Source organism: Saccopteryx leptura, chromosome 1, assembly GCF_036850995.1.
Source record: "Saccopteryx leptura isolate mSacLep1 chromosome 1, mSacLep1_pri_phased_curated, whole genome shotgun sequence".
In the NCBI taxonomy this organism is placed as follows: Eukaryota; Metazoa; Chordata; class Mammalia; order Chiroptera; family Emballonuridae; genus Saccopteryx; species Saccopteryx leptura.
In genome coordinates, this window is record NC_089503.1 from 172604733 (window position 1) to 172628017 (window position 23285).

Sequence of the window (23285 nt, forward strand, 5' to 3'; positions counted from 1 at the left end):
TTACCTAGTTCCAAGAGTTTTTTTAGTTAGGCTAGATAGATCATTTTTCTTTCTATCCAACATTTATATTGCTTATATGGTTTGTCTTTTATTGTCTAGGGATTTAGTATAATGTTGAATAGGAGAAATGATCATGTTCAACAAGAGCACTTTTTGTCTAATTCTTGACTTTAGTGGGAATGTTGCTGTTTCACTCTCAAGGATCGTGTATAGTGCTGATTTCTTATAGATATTCATTATCAAGGAAAACTGCTTCAATTCACAGGCTCGATTTCAGATGCTCCCTGTAAGATTATACTACACCATCTTATCCAGGAAGTTCTGAACTTCAGTGATTCTCAGATCCCTGGAGTAGTCTATTTAAATATATAAATCAGAATTGCTGGGATGGAGCCTGTGACGACTATTTTTGAAAAGCTTCCTAGGTGATTCTGAGAAGCAGCTGGATTAAGGAATGATGAAGTTCTGCCACTAGTTGAATTCAGTTACAGAAATTTATTTAAAAGCACTGGACATTAGATGGGTATGAGAATTATAATGGTGATCACTTCATAAAGTTATAGAAATGTCTAATCACACTATGTTGTACACCTGAAACTAATAGAAAATTGTATTTCAACAGTAATTTAACATTTTTTAAAAAATTAACAAAACAGAAAATAATATAAATAAAAGCACAGGACAGAGACCAGCTAGAATGAAATAATTTATTAAAGAGAAGCTTTTTCCATAAATCTATTTCATCAACATACATAATGACATTTTAGTGTATTCATAACTGGAGAAATTTTTTAGATTACTGTGAAAACAAGAATGGGATTCAGGTAGCAATTTGTGCTTCTGTGCCCTAAAGAAATCTGGTTTATGCAATAGGAATGTTGATTAAACAACTGATCAGGTCAGTCAGTTGGAACTAAACCTTTCTTTCATTTCTCCAAATTTAAACAGGAAAAGAAACTGAAAGTTGAAAAAGACTTTACATTTTCTACAGATGTCAAAATCGATCTGGTTGAATAATTAATAATAAAATTTTAAAAAATCTATTTTCTACTCCTAAATCACTGACCAACATAGAATAAAGGTGGAGTTCTAATTCCATCCAATTGTTTTTAACTTTATTATTTTGAGAACCAAGTCCTTCCCCTAGCTAGGTAGGTAAATGAGATGTTCCTTCAAAGAATGAGTACATTTTTTAGGGTGTCCATGGTTTATTGGTAATATTACAGCACAGCAGAAAGAGTCAAATGGCTCCAGGTAGTGCTTTGAACGTCATCCCAACTGTAGGCTGGGTAACCTGCAGCTTGGACAGAGTGCCAAAGTCCAAGAGCTTCACATGTCCTTAGTGTCAGGATCAATTTCAGTGATCTTCTGACCCAGGGCTGGGACCTCAGGAACACAGTTCTTCTACCTCTCTCTTTTCCTGCAGCTGTCCTCCTAGCTAAGTGAGTGAGCTGTTCCTTTAAGGAACAAGTGCCTTTTTGACAGATTCGGGAACTCGCCTGGCATAGTAGTCATGATTCCTCAGTGCGGCCAGGACCCCAGCGGAGTTCATGTGCTTCACTTCCTTGTTGTACTGAAGGGTGTTGCCATGGACATCAGTTAACTTGCCTATGGGAAAAAACACCAATACAACGTCAATGGCTGCTTCTACCATGATACTTCATTATTTGTAAGTGCCTCTTGCTTCCCGAGGCAGTAATATCCAATTCATTCTGGATAAAATAAGGAAGATAATGGTTTAAGTGTTAATTCAATTAAAATTTAAGACTACAGAACAGTTTTAACTAAATAATAAAACATTTTTTCTTCTGATTAAAATAATTTCATTTAGCATTTTCAAATTATATTTATTGGTATCAATTCATTTCTCTTTTCCTGAGTTGATTACTTTTCCTATTGGTTATACTTCATCACCACGATTCACATTCTCTTTTTTCTTTTTTTGACAGAGACAGAGGGACAGACAGGGACAGACAGAGAGGAAGGGAGAGAGATGAGAAGCATCAATTCTTTGTTGCGCTCCTTAGTTGTTCAGTGATTGCTTTCTCATATGTGCCTTGATTGGGGGCTACAGCAGAGCAAGTGACCCCCTTGCTCAAGCCAGTGACCTTGGGCTTCAAGCCAGCAACCTTTGGGCTCAAGCCAGTGACCATGAGATCATGTTTATGATCCCATGCTCAAGCCAGCAACCTTGCGCTCAAACTGGCGAGCCCACACTCAAGCTGGTGAGCCCACGCTCAAGCCGACTACCTCAGGGTTTCGAACCTGGGTCCTCTGTGTCCCAGTCCAACTCTCTATCCACTGTGCCACTGCCTGGTCAGGCACTATTCACATTTTCAAAAGTGTTTTCTTTAACACTTTATTTGGTAAGAATTTAAGTGAAGTATGTTCATAAAAAATAACCATTATATTACAGTTTCATTTAACATTCTAGTGAGAATAGGTTGTGATGAATTTAACTTCCTTGTCATATAATATGTTAATGAACACTGATACAATAATGTATTAGGAAAAAAAGATAGGTTAAAAATATCAAGGTGTGGGCCGTGACCGGTTGGCTCAGTGGTAGAGCGTAGGCCTGGCGTGCAGGAGTCCCAGGTTCGATTCCTGGCCAGGGCACACAAGAGAAGCGCCCATCTGCTTCTCCACCCCTCCCCCTCTCCTTCCTCTCTGTCTCTCTCTTCCCCTCCCGCAGCCAGGGCTCCATTGGAGCAAAGTTGGCCCGGGATGAGGATGGCTCCATGGCTTCTGCCTCAGGCACTAGAATGGCTCTGGTTGCAACAGAGCAGCGCCCCAGATGGGCAGAGCATCGCCCCCTGGTGGGCATGCCGGGTGGATCCTGGTCGGATGCATGCAGGAGTCTATCTGACTGCCTCCCCATTTCCAACTTCAAGAAAAAAAAAAAAAAATCAAGGTGTGACCTAATGTCTTTTCAAAATTTAAAAGTCGCCTTACTATATACATATTTGTAATATATTTTCACTCAGATTTTAAAAATTCTAAGTCTATGACCCTTAGCACTAGTACAGAGATATTTACCAACACAGGCTTAAAGGAAATCAGGTGGTATGATAAGGATATTTTACTTAAAAAAAAAAACAACCTAAAAGCATTAAAGCTATAAATAAGGATTTAATTAAATTAACTGTATAAAGATCAAGGTCCAAAAAGAGAAACTATAAGTAAAAAAAATTAATTGGCTAAAAATCTACCATCTAGTCTATGAAATGTGGGGGCTGGGCTGGATAACCTAACTTTCCTTCTAGCTTTTCTATCCTAAGAGTCTTGGTAAAGTAGTATTACTGAAATACTGTGTCTTAACATAATAAAAACTGCATAGAGACTCTAACCCCCTCAAATGACATGGACTGACCTCCTACAGCATGTAAAATAACTTCCGGAGCACAAGTATCCCACTTCTTACATCCGGGGCTCGCAAATATGTAAGCAGATGCTTTGCCTTCAATCAGCTGAATAATCTGTAAAGTTAAAGATAATAATTATCCCTCGACCATGAAATGAATGCAGTATAAGTAAAAGAAAATAGTTGGTTTCTATCAAATATATTTCAATTTCTCTGTTAGGCTCCACTTAGGTTAAAGCCATTAGCAGGTTTAAATGTCAAGAGTATTATGAAGAAACATACAAAATACACGCATAATAATATCTGGGGGGAGAAAAGTGGTCAATAAGCTCCAAAGATATCTGAATAATCTCCATATTCCAAGTTAGATAACATAGTTTTCTTTTTTATGTTATTTTTCTTACTGTAAAAACAAATTATACTGACTATAGAAAAAAATAAAGTTGTTTCATCTTGTCAACAGCTGACCGTTACTGTATAAAGGATAGGGAAATATCAATAGTATAAAAGTGTATAAAGTGTAAAAAAGTCCTAACAGATGTGTGGTGCCGACTAGTCAATAAGTAGTGAGTTACTGGTCTTTGGAATCATATCCGTTACTATGTGCACTATCAAAATAAAAACTTTGAAGCGGTCATCTTAATAATTCTCATCATACTCAATAAAACTGAGGTCACTGGTGAAAATTGCATGACTAAAAACAGTAACTTGCTATATCAAGCTTTGATTCATTACTTGATTCTTCTTTTGGTTATACTGTCAAATAATTAGTGCTGTAAAGCTCAGATTTCAAATATCCAGACTGGGAGAATGAGGGAAATGTCAGTGAACAGAATGTTACCGATGATTCCTTTCAGTGCTATTCAAGAACACCTTCATGATTATTAAACCTTGCTGTTGGCTTTTCTTAAAATTGATTTTAGAAAGAGAAAGGGGAGGAAGAAGGGTGAAAGATGGAGAGGGAAGTAGGATAGGGGAGAGGGAGGAAGATGGGGGGGAGAGAGGGAGATACTTAGAGAGGGGGCGAGAGAGAGAGAGAGAGAAAGAGAGAAACATCAATTTGTTCCACTTATTTATGCATTCATTGGTTGATTACTCTATGTGCCCTGACTAGGATTGAACAAGCAACCTAGGGGAATCAGGATGGGGTGATCTAATCAACTGAGCTAACGGCCAGGGCATTAGATTCTCAAAGAGATCATTGACATAAAAAAGTTAATAAATGCACAACAAAATCTTTTCACAAGAAAAGATGGTGTATGTGTGTGAAGGATGGGGACTAAGAAGAATGGTGCCCCTTGGGAATAAAAGAGGTAATGGGCTTTGTGGCCATTAACAGGAAAGGAAATAGGGAGAGGGACACAGCTGGGGGCAGGCAAAAGGATGACGCGCTCCCATTGGGCAGGCTGAATCTGAGAGTCTGAAGGAGGTCAGCATGGTGGTATCCAGGGGCAGTCAGATGAGAAAAGATCAAGGTTAGGGATTCAGGTCACATTGTGTTCCAAGTCACAGTTTTCTCAGGAGGATGGAAGCCTAGATAGAACTGTGGGGGAAGCAGGAAGGGGCGGCAGGCCCATCTTTAGAATATGTATTAGAAAGGTCTAGGAAGTAACCCAAGGGGGCTCTTGAGAAAATAAGAGCTGGCAAGAGGGACAGAATCTTATCCTAATGACTGAACTATCTTCAATAAAAGAGACTTGAACCTTGACGTTTTTGAAAAATTCAGATGTTGCTGAAATGTGCTTTGAGTGGCAAATTACGACCTTTCATCTCTTCTCCCAAACTCTTATTTCACGTTTGTTAAAAGCTCAGTATCTCTCCCAGTGATTCAGGTGCATTTTCCAGGAGCTGGAAGCTGGTTTCCTACCTTATTTCCTGCTCCACCCACTCGCAGCACTTCATCAGGGTTCATGGCAGTAACACAGTCAGTAACCAGCTTGTTGCTGTGGGAACGGGTGGTTGTGATAATGTGTTTCCCAGCAGGCGCTTCTTTCAGCTGAAACCCAAAGGCACCTAAACCTAAAACTCCCCAGATTGTCCTTCCCAGCTGAGTATCTGGTCCTGCCTATGTAAACGGGTGAGACAACAGCAGAGCTTTTAATTACTGGGAGAAAAAATGTTAGCCATTAATAGAGCATTTGGTTATATTAGCACCATAATTTTTAGAATGTACAAATAGGATAACATTATAGAATACAAAAACAATACTGTCAACAAAGAAAGTTTCCCTATAGATCAACAGGTTATTCTCGTTGTTTTTGGTTAATAATTGGGTTTCAAAGGTACTGAAGGGAACTGTGGTTATTCCTTGGAGTACTCAGGAAAGGAAATATCATAGGCTAATTCCTGTTGCTCTCTGAATCATAGAATAACCTCATTATTGTATTTGAAATAGTTTTTTGCAAAAGGTACTGAAGTCCCCAGGAAATGAAACACCCTCCCTCCCTCCCTCCCTCCCTCCCTCCCTCCCTCCCTCCCTTCCTTCCTTCCTTCCTTCCTTCCTTCCTTTTCTTTCTTTCTTTCCCTCCCTCTCCCTTCCCTCCCCTCCTTCCTTCCTTCTTTCTTCTTTCTTCTTTTTAGATGAGAGGAGAGGAGATAGTGAGGCAGACTCCTGCATGCACCCTAACTGGATCCACCTGGCAACCCCACGTTGGGCCAATGTGTTGGGGACCAAAATATAAACAGGTGTTTTTATATCCAGGGGACAGAAGTGCTGGGCCTAACCACTCATCTCTCCTGCCCATTTAACAAAAAGCTATACCTGATTATTGCTTGTCCCACCCATGTTCTCCGGAGGAGGCTGGAAGCTAATTTCTTATTAGTGTTAAAGTTAGATCTAAATGGTATGGTGGGGGTTGTCTTTGAGTTGTCTTAGAAACAACTGAATTGCTAATGGACCACGTTTTTTTCCCTGAATAAAGACAAATGCACTTCTGGGGGCCGCCATTGCATCGGCTTAGGAACAGTAGTGACTGTTCACCGTGTGGTCCTCACGAACCCATCTTTATGTATATATCTTTAATTCTCTATCTATCATTTATTAAATTCCATACCCTTTCCCGTTCGAGGACCCTGTAATAGACTCGTCATGGCTAAACCACAACACCAATGCCCAAGTACTGAGCTGTTTTTAGTGCCTTAGGCTGATGCATTCCAACTGAGCTATCCTCAGTGCTTGGGGCCACACTTGAACTGAGGAGCCACTGAGCCATTTCACCCACAGGTGTTGTAAAGTACCAAAGGCTACATAATTAATATTAATATTTTAGGAGGCTTGGAGAACATTTTATTAATTTGGGTTAAGAGAAATTGTGAGAATAGTCTCTGTGCTGTGTGATTAGCATAACTAGGATGGCTCTTGCCATTGTATTGTAAATGAAAAGGGAAGGAAGCATAGATTCCCTGACATTCCACCACTCCTGTGGGGAAAGGAGTGAATGGCTAGCCAGGTGCAGGAAGGGAAAAGCCAAAATAAACCTTTTCTTATAGCAATGAGCCATTTGCGGGCATTTGTCCCCACGGAAACTACCTCTCTTATGTAAATGCATGTGGTTAATACATCTGACTCTGGACAGAGAGATGGCGGATGAACACTAGAAAATATAGGAAGGCCTTTTAATATGTAAAGAGATATCTTTCTACCATTGTGTTGACTTGTAAATTTTGTTTTCTCCAAAATGATGTATGGTTTGCAAATTGAACGTGGTCCTATCATGTTAAAGGACATATGACTATAACCAATAGCGGTAAGGGGCTCCTAATTGCAATTTTTGCTTCTGTACTTCCCACTTACAAAACTATAAAAACTAAGTAGAACAAAGGGCCGGCGCGCTCTCCGTCAGATTTCTGTCGGAGTTCCCGCCGCTTGGCCAAGCTAGACAATAAAGCTTTAATGTGTAAACGACGGACCTTGCTTCTGTCTTCCATAATTCGGGTCCCTCCGAATTTGGATTAACAGAACCAACTGAACCATTGGCTGCAGGACAGGAAGAGGGCGAGAAGGGGGAGAGCTGGGGTGGAGAATCAGGTGGTCACTTCTCCTGTGTGCCCTGACCAGGAGCCAAACCCAGGACGTCCATACACTGGGCTGATGCTCTATCCACTGAGCCACTGGCCAGGACCAATTGCTACTTTTCAATACCCAAGAAACAATAAGGATCATGTTACCATGCAAATAGGTCATGCTGTTAATGCATTTTGCTGCTATAGAGACAGAACTACTGAATGCTGATGCTGAAGAGTATCATGGGTAATGGGGGTCAAGGTCAAAGATTTTACTGGCAGTCGTGGTGGTAAAGTGACAATGATAAAGCAATCTTAAAATCTATTTCCTTTGTAGAGTTTAAAGAATTTTCAATCACATTTTTTATAACTATGCATTTCATATAGCAGGGGTCAGGAAACTTTTTGGCTGAGAGAGCCATAAACGCCACATATTTTAAGATGTAATTCCATGAGAGCCATACAACAACCTGTGTACGTTATACATTATTCAATAAAAATTTGGTGTTGTCCCGGAGGACAGCTGTGATTGGCTCCAGCCACCCGCAACCATGAACATGAGCAGTAGGAAATGAATCGATTGTAATACATGAAAATGTTTTATATTTTTAACATTATTTTTTTTTATTAAAGATTTGTCTGCAAGCCAGATGCAGCCATCAAAAGAGCCACATCTGGCTCACAAGTCATAGGTTCCCAACCCCTGTCATATAGAAAGGCATAACCTGTTTTTCATAGAAAATAAGATTGATGCATAAAATGATTAACACAAAGTCATCAAAACACCATTATTTATCGTAATAGACATACAGACATATATTTTACTGAATACTTAACACATACCAGGCATCGTACTAAGTGCTTTTTTTTTTGTTTTTTGTTTTTTTGTTTTTTTAAACTCTCTTGTGTCTCTTCTTCTTTTTTTTTTTCTTTTTTTTTAATTATTTATTTATTTATTTATTCATTTTAGAGAGGAGAGAGAGAGTCAGAGAGAGAGAGAGAGAGAGAGAGAGAGGAGAGACAGAGAGAGAAGGAGGGGAGGAGCTGGAAGCATCAACTCCCATATGTGCCTTGACCAGGCAAGCCCAGGGTTTCGAACCAGCGACCTCAGCATTTCCAGGTCGACGCTTTATCCACTGCACCACCACAGGTCAGGCCCTAAGTGCTTTTCATCAGTGGTCCCCAACCTTTTTTGGGCCACGGACCGGTTTAATGTCAGAAAATATTTTCACGGACCGGCCTTTAGGGTGGGATGGATAAATGTATCACGTGACCGAGACAAGCATCAAGAGTGAGTCTTAGATGGATGTAACAGAGGGAATCTGGTCATTTTTTTAAAATAAAACATTGTTCAGACTTAAATATAAATAAAACAGAAATAATGTAAGTTATTTATTCTTTCTCTGCGGACAGGTACCAAATGGCCCACGGACTGGTACCGGTCCACGGCCCGGGGGTTGGGGACCACTACCTTACATGTATTATCTCATTTATCTCCAAAACAACCCATAAAGCAGCTATAATCATCTTTTTACAGATGAGAAAAAAGAGATTGGAATCATTAAGTAACCTGACCAAGGACACCAGGAAGATCATAACCAAACTTAGGCTCATCTGTGTTCAAAGCCAATATGACTCATCATTAGACTAGACTGCCTCAGTTTACTTGTGAAATGCTTTCAAAACCATTATCTCATTCATTGTCCTAGAGCAGTACCCTGAGCGTTGTTACAGCGCACAGGCTAGCCCTGTAGGCTGCATTCCTGGGGAGGCAGATTCTGACACTATGGGATGTATATGGAGACATGCCCTTGGGATCAACACTGGGGGAGGGGAGGGGAAAGGAGGGGAAGGGAGGGGAGCCCATGGGAGGGCAAGGGAGGGGAGGGGAGGGCAGGGGAGGGCAGGGGAGGGGAGGCAGCATGAGTAGACAGAGGGAGAAACTGAGCTGTGACAAAGACTCAACTAAGCTTCAGCAGAGCCGACCAAGAGCCCTGAAGTGAGCATGGCCCTTCTGTTGTACTGAATTGGAAAAAAATTCCAGGCCTTCACACCCCTGTAATAATCAGTCATTGCAAACGGGCTGCCTTGGGAAGGAGCGTGTTATTGGGCTGAATCCCAGACCTGCCACTGACAAACTGGGTGACCTGGCATAAGTTACTTGCTTTGGTTTCCCTTTCTTTAAAACAGGGGAAAGGTTTCCTTGAAGGATGATGGTGGGGCGTATTAAATGAGATAATGCTTGTGAACCCCAGAGTGTGGCAGCGTACAGTAAGCTCTTGATACATTTTTGCTGTTATAGTGATGATGATAATGCCTGAAAATTGAATATTCAGCCTTGAACACTACCAACAGAGCTGAGCAACTTTGTACTTGTTGCAGCATATTTTAAGGCACAAGCAAGAGAGAAGGAAGGAAGAGGATAAAGACAATATCCAGAAGGGAATGTGCTGAAGGGACAGGTAACGGAGGGAAGAAACGGAACAGGAGATGAGCTGGTATGTGGCTCAACAATGACTAGATGGGTACCACAGGTTTCCTTCCTCTTTGCTACCAACTAGTGGAGCCAAAACTCTAGCTATTTGTCTCACCTTTGCTTCACTCCCGTGTTCCCTTAACGTCCGCTTCCCATTGTTCTGTGGAAAATGAATACAATTTTTCTAAGCTCAGAAGTGATGGAAATTATTAACAACTTCTAAGCACTCAGACCCCTTTTTGATGCAAGGTGCCAGGCATTACAATGTTATCTATGGATTCAATGTCTCTCTTTTAAGTAACAGTATTAACTTATTTTGAAGTTTACACAATAGCTGCAAACTTGTGTCTGCATATAATACTACAGTATATAAACATTAAAGTCACTTGAAAAGAATGAATGGATTACTTATTAAGAGAAACTTTCCTAGTAATGCATAACTAGTTTTGCTAAATAATCCTAAAAAGCATAGGATTTATAATCTATGATTATAAATAAAAAATTATCATACAAATGGCAGAATAAAACAAATTTATTTTTGAAATAGAGATTAATCCTCCTATTAAACTCAAATTGGAAATTCAGAAGTAACAGTCCCCAATCTGGCTATTCTGTTTCTCTAAGGTGCTATCAAGGCCACACGAATGTGAATACCTGAAGTATATATCTCAACAATTTCCCCTAACATTTAATGATCTGTTCCTGCTTTGGAATCACACTAATCTCTTCCTGCTTCTCAGGAAGACAATTTCTTGGGAGTACAGTAGGAAGTCAAGGTAGATGAGAGAGGAAAGTAAGAAGAAAGAGTGAGAGAGCATAGTTAGCTCTGTTATTGTTGCTGACTGTAATTCAGGCACTACGTGTTACCTGGGAAATGGCATGGCTAGCATCTTTCTTGGCTGAAATGGTTCATTTCTTCAATGTGCTTGAAGAAACACCTGTAAATCAGGTGTCTTAATGACCAGGCTAATCAAGAACCACATCGGTAATTCTCAAACTTCTACATTTGAGTCACAAGGCATACATAAAAAAGTAGATGTAATACACACAGTGTATAACCTTCACAGCCCTGGTATTGATACTCCCAGGAGGTCTGATTCAATAGGTCTGGGGTGTGGCGTGGGGGCTGTATTTTGAAACATGAATGCATGTGCTAGAAACCACTAGATCAAATAATATCAGGAATCATGTAACACTATAATTATTTATCTAATAAAATATTTCTGTGCTACCCCCTGCGCCACCTCCCTGCCGATGGGGGCTGCCATTTGTAGGCAACATCTACTTACAAGCTCCCCATTTACAAGCAAGAAAGCACAGCCAGGTAGATGGTGAAGCCTCCGTCCTCACTGGTTGTTAGCTAGATACCTCCATTCCTTGGCACCTGGACCCCTCCATAGCCTGCCTGAGTGGCTTCATTTCCTGGCATCTGGTTTCCCAAAGAAGAAGCAATTCAACATGGAAAGAAATGTGAGCAGGAGCCACTGAGGGTCAAAGATGCTGGAACGTGGCTCATCTGTTGCAACATCAGGATTGGGAGACTGAATCTCAAGGTAATGCGGAGGAAACCTGGCAGACTCCAGGAAGTCTACATGAACAGATGACTCCTCTGGCACCATGGCAACACAGAAGAATTGGCACAAGAGTCCTGCAAATACTGAGCTCCACGCCCCATCACTAACCCCTTTACCGGATCTTTAGAATTGTTTAGTTCCTCTCCGTGTGCATGTCAAGCTCCCTTTCAAACTCCTTAAACACCATCATCCTTTCTGTCTCAGGGAAGTGGGCTTGGGTTTTCTCCCTGTCTCCTCATCTGGCTGCCTCCTTAAATAAACTCTTTCCTTACTGTATTAAAAATAAACCACATTGTGTCAATTGTAGTAATACCTGGTAGTTGTAATACGGCTGGTTAATAACTCCTGCAATGGCCTTTCCTTCATAAGCAATTCCAATAAGAACTGTTACATTGTCAAGAAGACCTGTAAAGAAGAAATGAGTATCAGTTATTATATAACTTCCTCATGTTATGACTCATTATCAAGACATGATTTGCTCCAAGTTATTTTTGCAGTAACGGGAAGGAATTTGTAATGATTCATCCATGATCGATCCAACCTTTGGCAAAATGCACAAATTATGAGAGAGAGCTGGCTAGAGACAAAAGTAGGGTCTGTGGCCACTAACTGAATTGATACACACAGTCTCATCAGTATTCTGAAAACTAATTAAATAAACCAGGCATACCTCCACAGCCATTCTTATTAGATCCCTCTGTACCCCCTCCGCCACCATCTAACTCACGCCTGCCTGCTGGCTCACTCTCTGGGCCAGGACCACTCTCTAGACTTGCATAGTAAGCCTCTAAAGCAGGAGTCCCCAAACTTTTTACACAGGGGGCCAGTTCACTGTCCCTCAGACCGTTGGAGGGCCGGACTAGAAAATAAACTATGAACAAATCCCTATGCACACTGCACATATCTTATTTTAAAGTAAAAAAACAAAACGGGAACAAATACAATATTTAAAATAAATAACAAGTAAATTTAAATCAACAAACTGACCAGTATTTCAATGGGAATTATGCTCCTCTCACTGACCACCAATGAAAGAGGTGCCCCTTCCAGAAGTGCGGTGGGGGACAGATAAATGGCCTCAGGGAGCCGCATGCAGCCCATGGGCCATAGTTTGGGGACCCCTGCTCTAAAGGAAGGTTTCACAAAGTGGCTTTCAGGGACCATCGAACCCCATTAGAATTAACTAACATCTTTTTTTTTCTTTCTTTTTTAGAGAGAGAGACAGGAAGGGAGAGGGATAAGGAGCATCAGTTAATCATTGCAACACTTTAGTTGTTCATTGATTACTTTCTCATATGTACTTTGACCAGGGAGCTCTAGCTGAGCCAGTGACCCCTTGCTCAAGCCAGCGACCTTGGGCTTCAAGCCAGCAACCACGGGGTCATGTCTATGATCCCACGCTCAAGCTGGCAACTCTGCGCTCAAGCCAGCGACCTTGGGATTTCAAACCTAGGTCCTCAGCATCCCAGGCTGACGCTCTATCCACTACGCCACCACCTGGTCAGGCAACTGCCATCATTTTTACAACACAGGTTCTCAGGTTCCTTCCCAGAGTCAAAGAATCAAACTATCTGGAGGAGAGGGGAGGCAGAGACCTGGACAAGCTGTGTAGGTGAAGCACCCTATGAACATTGACGCTTGGTGGAGCTTCCCTCTTCTCCTTGTGTTCAGGGCACACACACTATGCATGACTCACTCATTAAAGATATGTCTCATCCAAGGACAGAGAAAGATTTTTTTTTAAAGAGTTTCCTAGTAATTATGAGACATTTTCTTTTCTCAAGCCATGGAGCTGAAAACCAGCATAAATACCTATGTCGATCTTGATTTCAGAGCTAAAACTCAAAGCTGACGCTATGCTTCAAACACCTAAACCTCTGGCTCTGAGCCTGGTCTTCCTCACTTTAGCATTGCCCATTTTGTTTTAATTTGCTGCTTTATTGTTTTTCTCATCTCCGAGAGTTTTAGGAGAGAGAAATATTGCTCTGTGTTTCCAAACCCGTCTCTGAAGGTGAGGCTGAAAAGAGAAAGAGCGAGTCACAGGTGCGGGGACAGTGAGTGGGAGGGGCCAGAAGTGGGGGTGTCAGGACTGCTGTCCTCATCGGGGTCCTATCTCAACAGAGCTGGGCTTCAGTCTGGTAACACCGGTTTGATGCTATTCTCACATAAAGGACCTTAGCATTGTGGGGCTGGTGGACTGTGTATGGGAAGGTACTGGAAGGAGGTGAACTTTCTGCCTCTCTGTCTTGACACTTAACTGATGTACACAATCACTGCCAGCCAGGATGGGCACAAACACAGCTTAAGGGCCCAGACATAAAACATAACACTGGCTTCCCACTCAACACATGAAATGCGAAATGTTTACCACTCAACATCATAGACTAGTCCTCACTGCTTCAAGTATTAAAGACATACCAACCTTCAGTATATTCCTTGGTGCCATCCAGAGGGTCAACCCAGACCACAAGCTAGAAAAAATAAAAATAAATATCCAAGTGAAGCACACAAAATATAAAAAATAGATTTAAATAGACTAACGAAGACTATGGTTTTTTTTTCATTTTTGAAGTTATTTTACGACTGGCTTAAGGCAATGTCATCAGTTTTGTGACAGTAAAAACAAAGAACACTTATTGTTTTGTAACTATAGAAAAAGGCCAATTAAATTGGAGAAGTCTGATTTAATAATTTTAAGAATGAAGTGCCTAACTGATACAAGCTTACTGTTGGCTGAACACTAAACACACTGAACTCTAGAGGGCAATGAAGGAAAACATTAAGTGGCACCAAAGTGTGTTGAACAATGTGTGGTTGCTACTCATTTTCATAAGTAAATGCCGATTTAATAAATGATTAACTGAAGGTCCCTGTTTCTATATGGCAAATAAAAATAAACTGTTTCTATAACTAACAGTGGACTACAAAGGACGTCCCTATTATGTAGACTTTCAACACAATTCAGAATAGGCAGCCATGAACCCTAGAATTTTAACATCAGACAGTGAACTTGTCAGCTATTTCTGATGAAAGACACCATATCTCGTTTTCTTTGAATCCTTCACATCCCAGAGCAAAGTGCCTAGCTCACAGTAAGTATTCAATGAATGGGTGTTCAACAAATTAAAATTAGAAAATGAAAGGACTTTGGTAGTTATCTGAAGTCACAGATTTATTAAGCAGATATAAAGAGCCAAGTGATTTCTGTGGCCTTCTAAAATACAAGGCGGCTATTTGTGTGATCGTCAGTGCCTGTGAGATGTTTTCTTACCAAATCTATGTGACAAATTATATATATTTTCTCTCTAAGAATATTTTTAATCACCATTTTAGAGTAGAGAAGAAGCCAACAGCATGAGAAACTGAACTCTAGGGTGGCCTGATACTTTAGGTTGGCTCTGAAAGTTTTCCAGTCCTTGATGCCTCTATTTTATAACTACCAACTTATCATCATTATAGGCCAATGTTATTTCCTTTACTATGGCCAGCAAGAAACAAGCCCACAAAGATGAATAGAGAGTGAAGTAATAACAAGGCTCGTACATCTTCCTCTTCAATAGCACTGTACTGCGACGGGCACGGTTGCCTGAGTATTTCTTCCCATTGACCATCTTCAATCAGCTCCTGGTCCACTTCCTCAGAAGGCAGGTCCTGCAGCAGAAAAACACTGATGACTGATACTGCTGAGTACCCACAGAGGACCTCTGTGTCCATCACAGAAGAAACGCAGCATCACTGCTTTCACTAGTCCCACCATTTGTGTTTGCAGCTTTAAAGCAAACCGAGTAAAACTGCAAATCAGCCCTGGCTGGTGGCTTAATGGATAGAGCATCACCCCAGTGTATGGAAGTCCCAGGTTTGATTCCTGGTCAGGGTACAAAAGAGAAGTGACCATCTGCTTCTCTCTCCCTCTCTCTCCCCCTTCTCTCTCTCCTTCCCTCCCACAACCAGTGGCTTGATTTGTTCAAGCGTGGCCCTGGATGCTAAGGATAGCTCAGTTGGTCCAAGTACAACAGCCTCAAGTCCTAAAAATAACTCTGTACTTGAATATTGGCCCTAGCAGTTGCTGGGTGGAGCCCGGTTGGGGCACATGCAGGAGTCTGCCTCACTATCACCCCACCTCTCACCTAAAAAAGCAAAGCAAAACAAAAACTGCAAACACAACCAGATATGCCCCTTCAAAGTTGATTACAGAGAGTCCCAACTTCATTATTTTGAACAGTTTAGAAAGAAATAAATTTTTTTTAAAGATTAAAAAAATTTTTTTGAAACTTTTTTTTAAATTAATTTTTAAAATTTATTTATTCATTTTAGAGAGAAGAGAGAGAGAGGAGAGAGCAGGGGGAGTAGCAGGAAGCATCAACTCCCATAGGTGCCTTGACCCAGCAGGCCTGGGGTTTTGAACCTGCAACCTCAGCATTTCAAGTTGACACTTTATCCACTGCGCCACCACAGGTCAGAAATGAATTTTTAAAGTATTATATGCTTTTAAAAATAAGTGGTTCTGATATCAGATTTTTCTCTTTCAGAACACAGAATGTCAATCCTGTACCTTTCACAGTGTTAGAACCTTTGGATAAAGTATGTAAATAAGCTTAATTAAAAAAAAAAAAACAGGAACAAAATCCATTTTATTCTCAAGTTCTAGAACTCTACTCATCATATAGTTTGTATGCTGAATAATATCATGGGAACCATATCTCTGATGGTCAAGAACTGAGACATTTGGCTTTGAAATGGACCAAAATATTTCATAATCAGACATTTCCTTCAAGTCCAAGGAATATAACCATTTTTGTGTTAAAATAGTAGATAAAACATTTTAAATCGTAATAGTGGTCCATAGATCATTAAAGTGGCAGTCATAAATCCACATGGTAAACAGGCATTTAAAGATACCCTATCACTGACAAGTCTTACCTCCTCCCCTATAATTGTCAGTTTGGGGAACTTCCGTGCCAGCGAGGAGCATATGCTCATCTGTGCCAGCCTGTCGGCTTTGGTCTGTAGGTCTGTCGCACAGGTCTGCAAGCAAGAGTGCAAATTTTAGCAAGGCTAATACGCAACATTGTCCTCTGGTTCCTAAGGCATGAGAGTCAAGAGCATTTAAGTCCACTGTTCTTAGGTTTGTAGAACTTAACGCCAAATGAGCCAACACGTTTCTCGGTGTGGTTTTCCCATGGGAATTACAGGGGTTATAGTTTGGAAAAGGACTTTTCAACTATCAGGACATCTTCCCAGTTCAGAAATTCCTTTAGCAAGATCTCTCGATCAATCTTTTGATCGAGAAACAGGAAATTCATAACTAATTTATTATAGGTGGTTGAAGCTGAAACACTGTATCATTTGTTATTTGAAAGGTATCCCTTATATGGATTCTTCTATAACTTTCACTCACTAGTCCTAATCCCAGTAATTCCAGGGGTCCTTAGGACAATTCCTTGGTGTACAGAAAAAAATGCCTAATTCGGAAATGTAAAAATGAACAACTATAATATTTAACACACAGCTCGCCTATGACACTCACTCAACCCACATATCAGGCTATCATGCGAGTGAGAAATAGTGAAAACTCTGAATTGACAGGATAATCTCCTTTGTTAATGTTTTCAGAGAATTACACCACGCTGTAACCTATATATGCCTGGTTAGGTGAATTTACAGATTATACAGTGTGTCCGTAAAGTCATGGTGCACTTTTGACCGGTCACAGGAAAGCAACCAAAGACAATAGAAATGTGAAATCTGCACCAAATAAAAGGAAAACCCTCCCAGTTTCTGTAGGATGGTGTGGCAGTATGTGCACATGCGCAGATGATGATGTAACACCGTGTATATAGCAGAGCAGCCCACGGCCATGCTAGTCGAGATGTGGACGGTACAGAGGAAAGTTCAGTGTGTTCTGTGGCTCGCTAAATTCGAATCCGTGACCAAAGTGCAACGTGAATATCAGTGCGTTTATAATGAAGCGCCACCACATAGGAATAACATTCTCAGTGGGATAAACAGTTGAAGGAAACCAGTAGTTTGGTGGAGAAACCCCGTTCTGATAGGCCATCAGTCAGTGACGAGGCTATAGAGGCTATACGGGATAGCTACCTAAGGAGCCCTAAAAAATCTGTGCATGAGCCCACATCGCACTGCACTGAATAGGTATGAAACTGGGAGAGTTTTCCTTTTATTTGGTGCAGATTTCACATTTCTATCGTCTTTTGTTGCTTTCCTGTGACCGGTCAAAAGTGCACCATGACTTTACGGACACACTGTATTAACGTGAATAGCGGAATTTTTACAATGCTATGTAATGAGCTAAGGGATGATTGTGAAAATCACACAGATGTTTCCTGATTGTCTCATGCAAAGTACTATTCTGCAAGAACATAGTGTCACACAGGCACAGATTTTTGTTTTATTTCCTAAAGAAGTATGTCGGGCACACAGCAGACACTCTATAAACACCTGTTGAATAAAACATCTGAAAAGAATTACTGAATTTGAAGATGACTTATATATATCGATCAAGTTTAGAGACCATGCCATTTAACTATCTGAGGAAGGCTATCCCAACTCTTTTCATCTCTAGGATAAGTACTTCCTGCTCCTTCTACGAACCCGGCACCATCCCTCAGCATTCCGCCCTCTCTGAAGGGGGCCATTGATGATTTCTACTATTAAAGTCTATCCAGATTATTATGTCCTTAAACTAAAACTTCAGGGAACAAAGATAAGGTTGGTATGAAATACAGTGAAACTTTTCAGTACCTTCTCCACGACACCCAGGTCTCCTTCAGCGATAACGCGTCTGACTATTGCTCCTGCCTTTTGAGCAACAGAATACGCTGAGGCTACCAACCGCATTAACACAGTGGGACCAGAAGCCATGGTAAGCTCTAAGGGGGAAACGGGGAGATGAGTCTGGTTACTTTCGAAGCCAGCTACTGGTTTCATTTACTTGAATTCAACGCAGCACATATTTATGGCGCGCTCGCCTGGAACTGCCCCCATTAACTGCACAGATTCTTAAAAGAGGCTTGGAAAAACCTCCATTTCAAAGTATTGGTCGATTTTTTTAAAAATTTTTTTTTACAGAGACAGAGAGTCAGAGAGAGGGATAGGGACAGACAGACAGGAACGGAGAGAGATGAGAAGCACTAATCATTAGTTTTTTGTTACGACACCTTAGTTGTTCGTCGATTGATTTCTCATATGTGTCTTGATGGTGAGGCTACAGCAGACGGAGTAACCCCTTGCTCGAGCCGGCGACCTTGGGTCCAAGCTGGTGAGCTTTGCTTAAATCAGATGAGCCCACACTCAAGCTGGCGACCTCAGGGTCTCGAACCTGGGTCCTCCGCATCCCAGTCTGACACTCTATCTACTGTGCAACCGCCTGGTCAGGCTCCATTTCAGTATTAGCGCTCAGTCAATCCTATAGTTTTATTCCCCCCACAGATGGGGTATGTTGAAGCATGAGGGAAACGGCTCAGGCCTACAAACACGTGGAAAAGTTTTACGTATGACGTGTGTAACATGCAAAGACGATGGAAGGTGTTTCAGGGGCTGAAAAAATATAACATCTGCCTTGAAGTGCTAATATTTTGGTAGGTTTGGAGTAAACCATCAAAACCCAAAATTTCTACAACATAAAACGGGTATATGCTAAGAGAGGTATAACATAAGGGACGTGGTAGATGTGTAGAGTAATTAAAAAGGGGAGGGCCTGCACGTTGTTACAATCAGTTTCTGAAAAGTCAATGAATGTTCCTGGAGAGATGAAATAAAATTTAATCTGATGATTCTTTGCTTCCATCCTCATCAGTAGCCACACAGAGAGCACAAGCAGCAGCCTAACTAACGGGTGTGAAGACCGACCATTTACAAAAGCAGTGTGTCAGAGTAGGTCCTGGCCCCAGTGAAAAAATGCAGAGAAAACAGCCTGTAGGATCAAATATATTCATCTTTGAAAATACAAATTCAAGTCTTGCAATTTTAGGGACAGTCCTGAAGCTGGGATGCACCACCCAGAGCCCTTTCAGGACTGAAGGACTTTTTTTTTTTTTTAGCTGCTGAGTGTTCCCAGTAAGTGGCCTTTGTTTGGGAATGTATCTGCTGAGAATAGTCACTTCACCTGCAGCTGGTCAACACAGGGATGCAAAGGCCTCTCTCCACTCCAACTGGGCCACTGCCCCAACGCTGATGGGTCATCCTCACTTCCGAATGCCCAGTGTGGTCAGCTGACAGCATCACGGCCCAAGGTTTTCCAGTCCCCCTGCACATTCTTACCTCTTTCCCTTCCCTTTCATGAATCATCCCATGAACACTCCCCAATAAACCTCCAGTACTTTATCTCTGTCCCAGAGTACTTATGGGAACCAACCCATTGCAGAAAGTCTCACCACTCACTCAAATGAAGTTAATGTTATTTCAGTGCAAGAAGGGAACACGATATAGACATTATAGACATCAGTTCAGCAATATTCACCATTCGCCCACCAATTTCTGACTATTTATTTGATGTGATGTGCCTTTTAGCCTCTTTACATCTTTTTTCTATCATCCACATTCTATTCAGAGGGGTTATGAACATTATAAAACAATAAACAAAGGAAACCCTTCAGAAGAAAGTCAGAATTTAAATTGAATGCACGCTAAATTACATACTGTGCCCAATGCTGTCTGGAATTCAGACAAAAATAAAGTTCATTTCGATGTAGTTAAGTCCTATTTATCTTATTACATCATCATCAGGCTATATTCATTTTCCTGGCATACCAAGGGGTTACCCGAGGAAAAATAGTTATAATTAGGATTTCAGAAACACCTCAAACAGGAGAAATAACTTTGCAAACATTTTGCTGGTCTTATCTCTACTCCCTTATATCCATGACCAGCCATATATCTGACATATCCTATACTGGAAAAGGTAGCCAAGCAATTAATCTGTACTATCCAGATGTCTTAACCACTGAGGATATTTTAATGTGTTGGTATACACATTCAGTTCCTACCTTAGACAAGATGGCATGTGTGAAAGGCAAACCAGTGTCCCTAACTAATCACGGGTATCATTAACCTTTGAGCTACATGAGCAATCATTACAGCCTTCTCATGTTTCATATATGACTAACCTACTTCACTTCAGGTTTGCCAAGTCCCCAGTATTTTCTTCCAAAGAAAACATTTTAGGCTTTGTCCTTCTACTACATTCTTCATAAAACGTCTACTATATTTATGAACCACCATTTAAAGCTAACATCAGTTTTAAGCGAATGCAAAAAAAATAGGTTTGGTACAAAGCAACAATTATTTATAAAGAGATCCTGTAAATCACTTTTAGTTGGCAAATAGAAAAATATTTCCATGATTTTCTCTAAAGTATTTCTTTGGTACTGAGTTAATAAGGAAACATTACTGCCCCCAACTCCCAATCATCTTCTTACAAATTTTTTTAAACAAATGAATACAAGTTTGGCTCTTCGCATAAAAAAAATGTAGCTAATCATATTATCACAATGCAAAAATCTGTAAAAGAGTTTTCTTTAGCCTTTTTGTGACCCTTCCCAGAGCCCAAATGAGAATTATCTGTTGCTAATACAGGTGGATACAGAACAAGGCCCAAAAGCTCCCTGCAAGTTAACTACCTTACAGCAGTTCAGATTAAACTGTATTTCCTTCTCTACCATTTTTACACTTCTGGGTCCTAAAACACTAGCCTTTGCTTAACTGGTAAATAAAAGAAATGCTCAATTTCACTAATTAAGAAAGGAATGCAAACTAAAGACAAAAAACGATGTTTGGGGTTTTTTTAGAGATAGAGACAGACAGGAAGAGAGAGAGAGATGAGAAGCATCAACTCATGGCAGCACCTTAGTTGTTCATTGCTTTCTCATAAGTGCCTTGACGGGGGAAGGGGGGGGGGGGGCTCCAGCGGAGCCAGTGGCCCTTTGCTCAGGCCAGCGACCTTGGGCTCAAGCCAGCAAACTTTAACCTCAAGACAGGGACCATAGGATCATGTCTATGATCCCACGCTCAAGCTGGGGATCTCAGGGGTTCTAACCTGGGTCCTCAGTGTCCCAGGTGAACATTCTATGCACCGAGCCACCACCTGGTCAGGCGAAATCATTCATTTGTGAGATTGGCAGAGACAAGAGAGTTTGCCTAGATTTGGCTGGAGTGTGAGGACACACATCGTTCTGAGCATGTTAAAGTGATGGAACCTCTAGGAAGGGTTAAAAATCGTATTAAAAGCAAAATGTACACGTTTTGAATTATCAAATATGCATATTTTCAGGGAAACATAAACAAACCAAGCAAGTCTACAAATACGTAGGAAAGACAGTAGAAAGAACGCCTATTAAAAATAAATGGAATTTCAGGTGGAAAACAGTCTCTAAATTTGGATGCACAAACCCACAGTCTAGGTGCCATGAAGACCCCAGAGCGCGAAAATAAAATCACAGCTACACAATTAAACGTTGACACTCACGAATGTAGGTGAGAAATAGGAACATCTGGAGACGCGATCAGACTCACAGTAATCGAGTTTTCTTTTTTAAAACATAAATCCCTTCAATCTCCGCATATCTGTGCAAAGGGGTGGAGTTAGGAGACCCATGAACCACCCGGATCTGCCTATGCTCTGCCCTTGCCCCGGCCCGCAGGGGAAAAACTTACGGTGACACGTCTGGAACAAAATTAAGCGAAAGACACTTCAGGAATAACGTTCCAAAAACGTTATTAGGCAACAGGTTCCTGGTGGCGTCCACTACCTCTCTCTCCCTGTCAATAGGACTTCTGCGGATTTAAGACAGCCCTACCTCAGCTACTGCGCATGCGGCCCACTCGGCGCAGGCGCAGAGCAGCTGCGTCGCCACGTCCCAGTCCGACTCCCGACCCGCCGAAATTCCACTTCTTCGTGTTTTCTTTAAGCTTTCGGTGGGCGCTAGTAGCCTGCAAAGTGAGAAGTGTGCAAGATTCATCCTGATTTCCCAAGTCTTCCAGCCTACTTTGTACAAGCTATACACTCTTACTTTGTTCACGGGGTTAGAGGTATCCCCCGGCGGCGGGGCAATTAAGTAACATCAGAGGGATAACCGCGCCTCCACCTACGCTTCCAACAACAGAATAACTTGATGCAGAATTGTGTTTCTAGTGCTTACTTTAAAACAGAAAAAAGAAAGCATTCAATCATATTTTTTTTCTTTTTTTTTAAAATCATATTTTTAAAAACTTCTTCCGCATTGATTTAAGGGAGAGTGAGAGGAGGGAGGAAAGGGAATGAGAGCGAATTTGTTCTGATTAGTGGAACCCCAGACCTCAGCGCCCCAGATGATGCTTTTATCCACTGAACAACCCGGCCAGGGTCTCATCATATTCTTAAACAGCTCTGAAATCTTTTACATTTGCCTGCTGATAAATCCTGGGCAATGGCCGCTTTTTTTTCCTTGATGTACTGCGGAAAATAAAAAAAACAGGATAAACAAAAATTGTCCTGTTATGAGTGCGTTTGGGGGGGGGGGGGGAATCAGACATGCAGGAGAACAAACAGCAAAGCGCATAGCTGACGGCTTTTTTTTTTTCAATATTAAAAAGTAGGGCATTGTAATTAGAATACAACCGGTAGTGTTAAGTAAGATGGCAGAGTTAATAGCAAACATAGGGGTTATAAAAGTAAATGTAAATTTCTTAAATTTCTCTATTTGAACACAGTTCTGCAATTGATTAGAAAACCAAATTCCCCGCAGATATACCTCATAATACGCACCTTACTTTATTGCGCTTCACGGGTGTTGCGATTTTTATAAATTGAAGGCAAAATCAAACTGCACATTTGGGTTCCTCAATTTGCATAACATTGGACTAATCCAGGACC

General features: G+C 41.1%; 1 protein-coding gene across 4 annotated transcripts; it reads right to left on the reverse strand.

Annotated features, from left to right (window-relative positions):
- Nucleotides 1-686: 686 nt before the first annotated feature.
- On the reverse strand, nt 687-22239 carry BPNT1 (3'(2'), 5'-bisphosphate nucleotidase 1). Of its 4 annotated transcripts, XM_066380311.1 has the most exons (11): nt 22088-22238; nt 21900-21997; nt 18179-18306; nt 16337-16441; nt 14960-15067; nt 13839-13887; nt 11730-11821; nt 9958-10002; nt 5232-5429; nt 3374-3479; nt 687-1608 (listed from the first exon to the last, which is right to left on the reverse strand). In XM_066380311.1, exons 2-11 carry the CDS (start codon nt 21922-21924, stop codon nt 1460-1462), a joined length of 1005 nt encoding a protein of 334 aa, XP_066236408.1. In that variant the 5' UTR covers nt 21925-21997; nt 22088-22238; the 3' UTR covers nt 687-1459. The 4 variants fall into 4 exon arrangements, with proteins under 4 accessions (XP_066236408.1, XP_066236418.1, XP_066236427.1 ...); XM_066380321.1 differs by lacking the exon at nt 21900-21997 and having other exon boundaries at nt 22088-22237; XM_066380330.1 differs by lacking the exon at nt 9958-10002 and having other exon boundaries at nt 22088-22237.
- Nucleotides 22240-23285: the final 1046 nt, after the last annotated feature.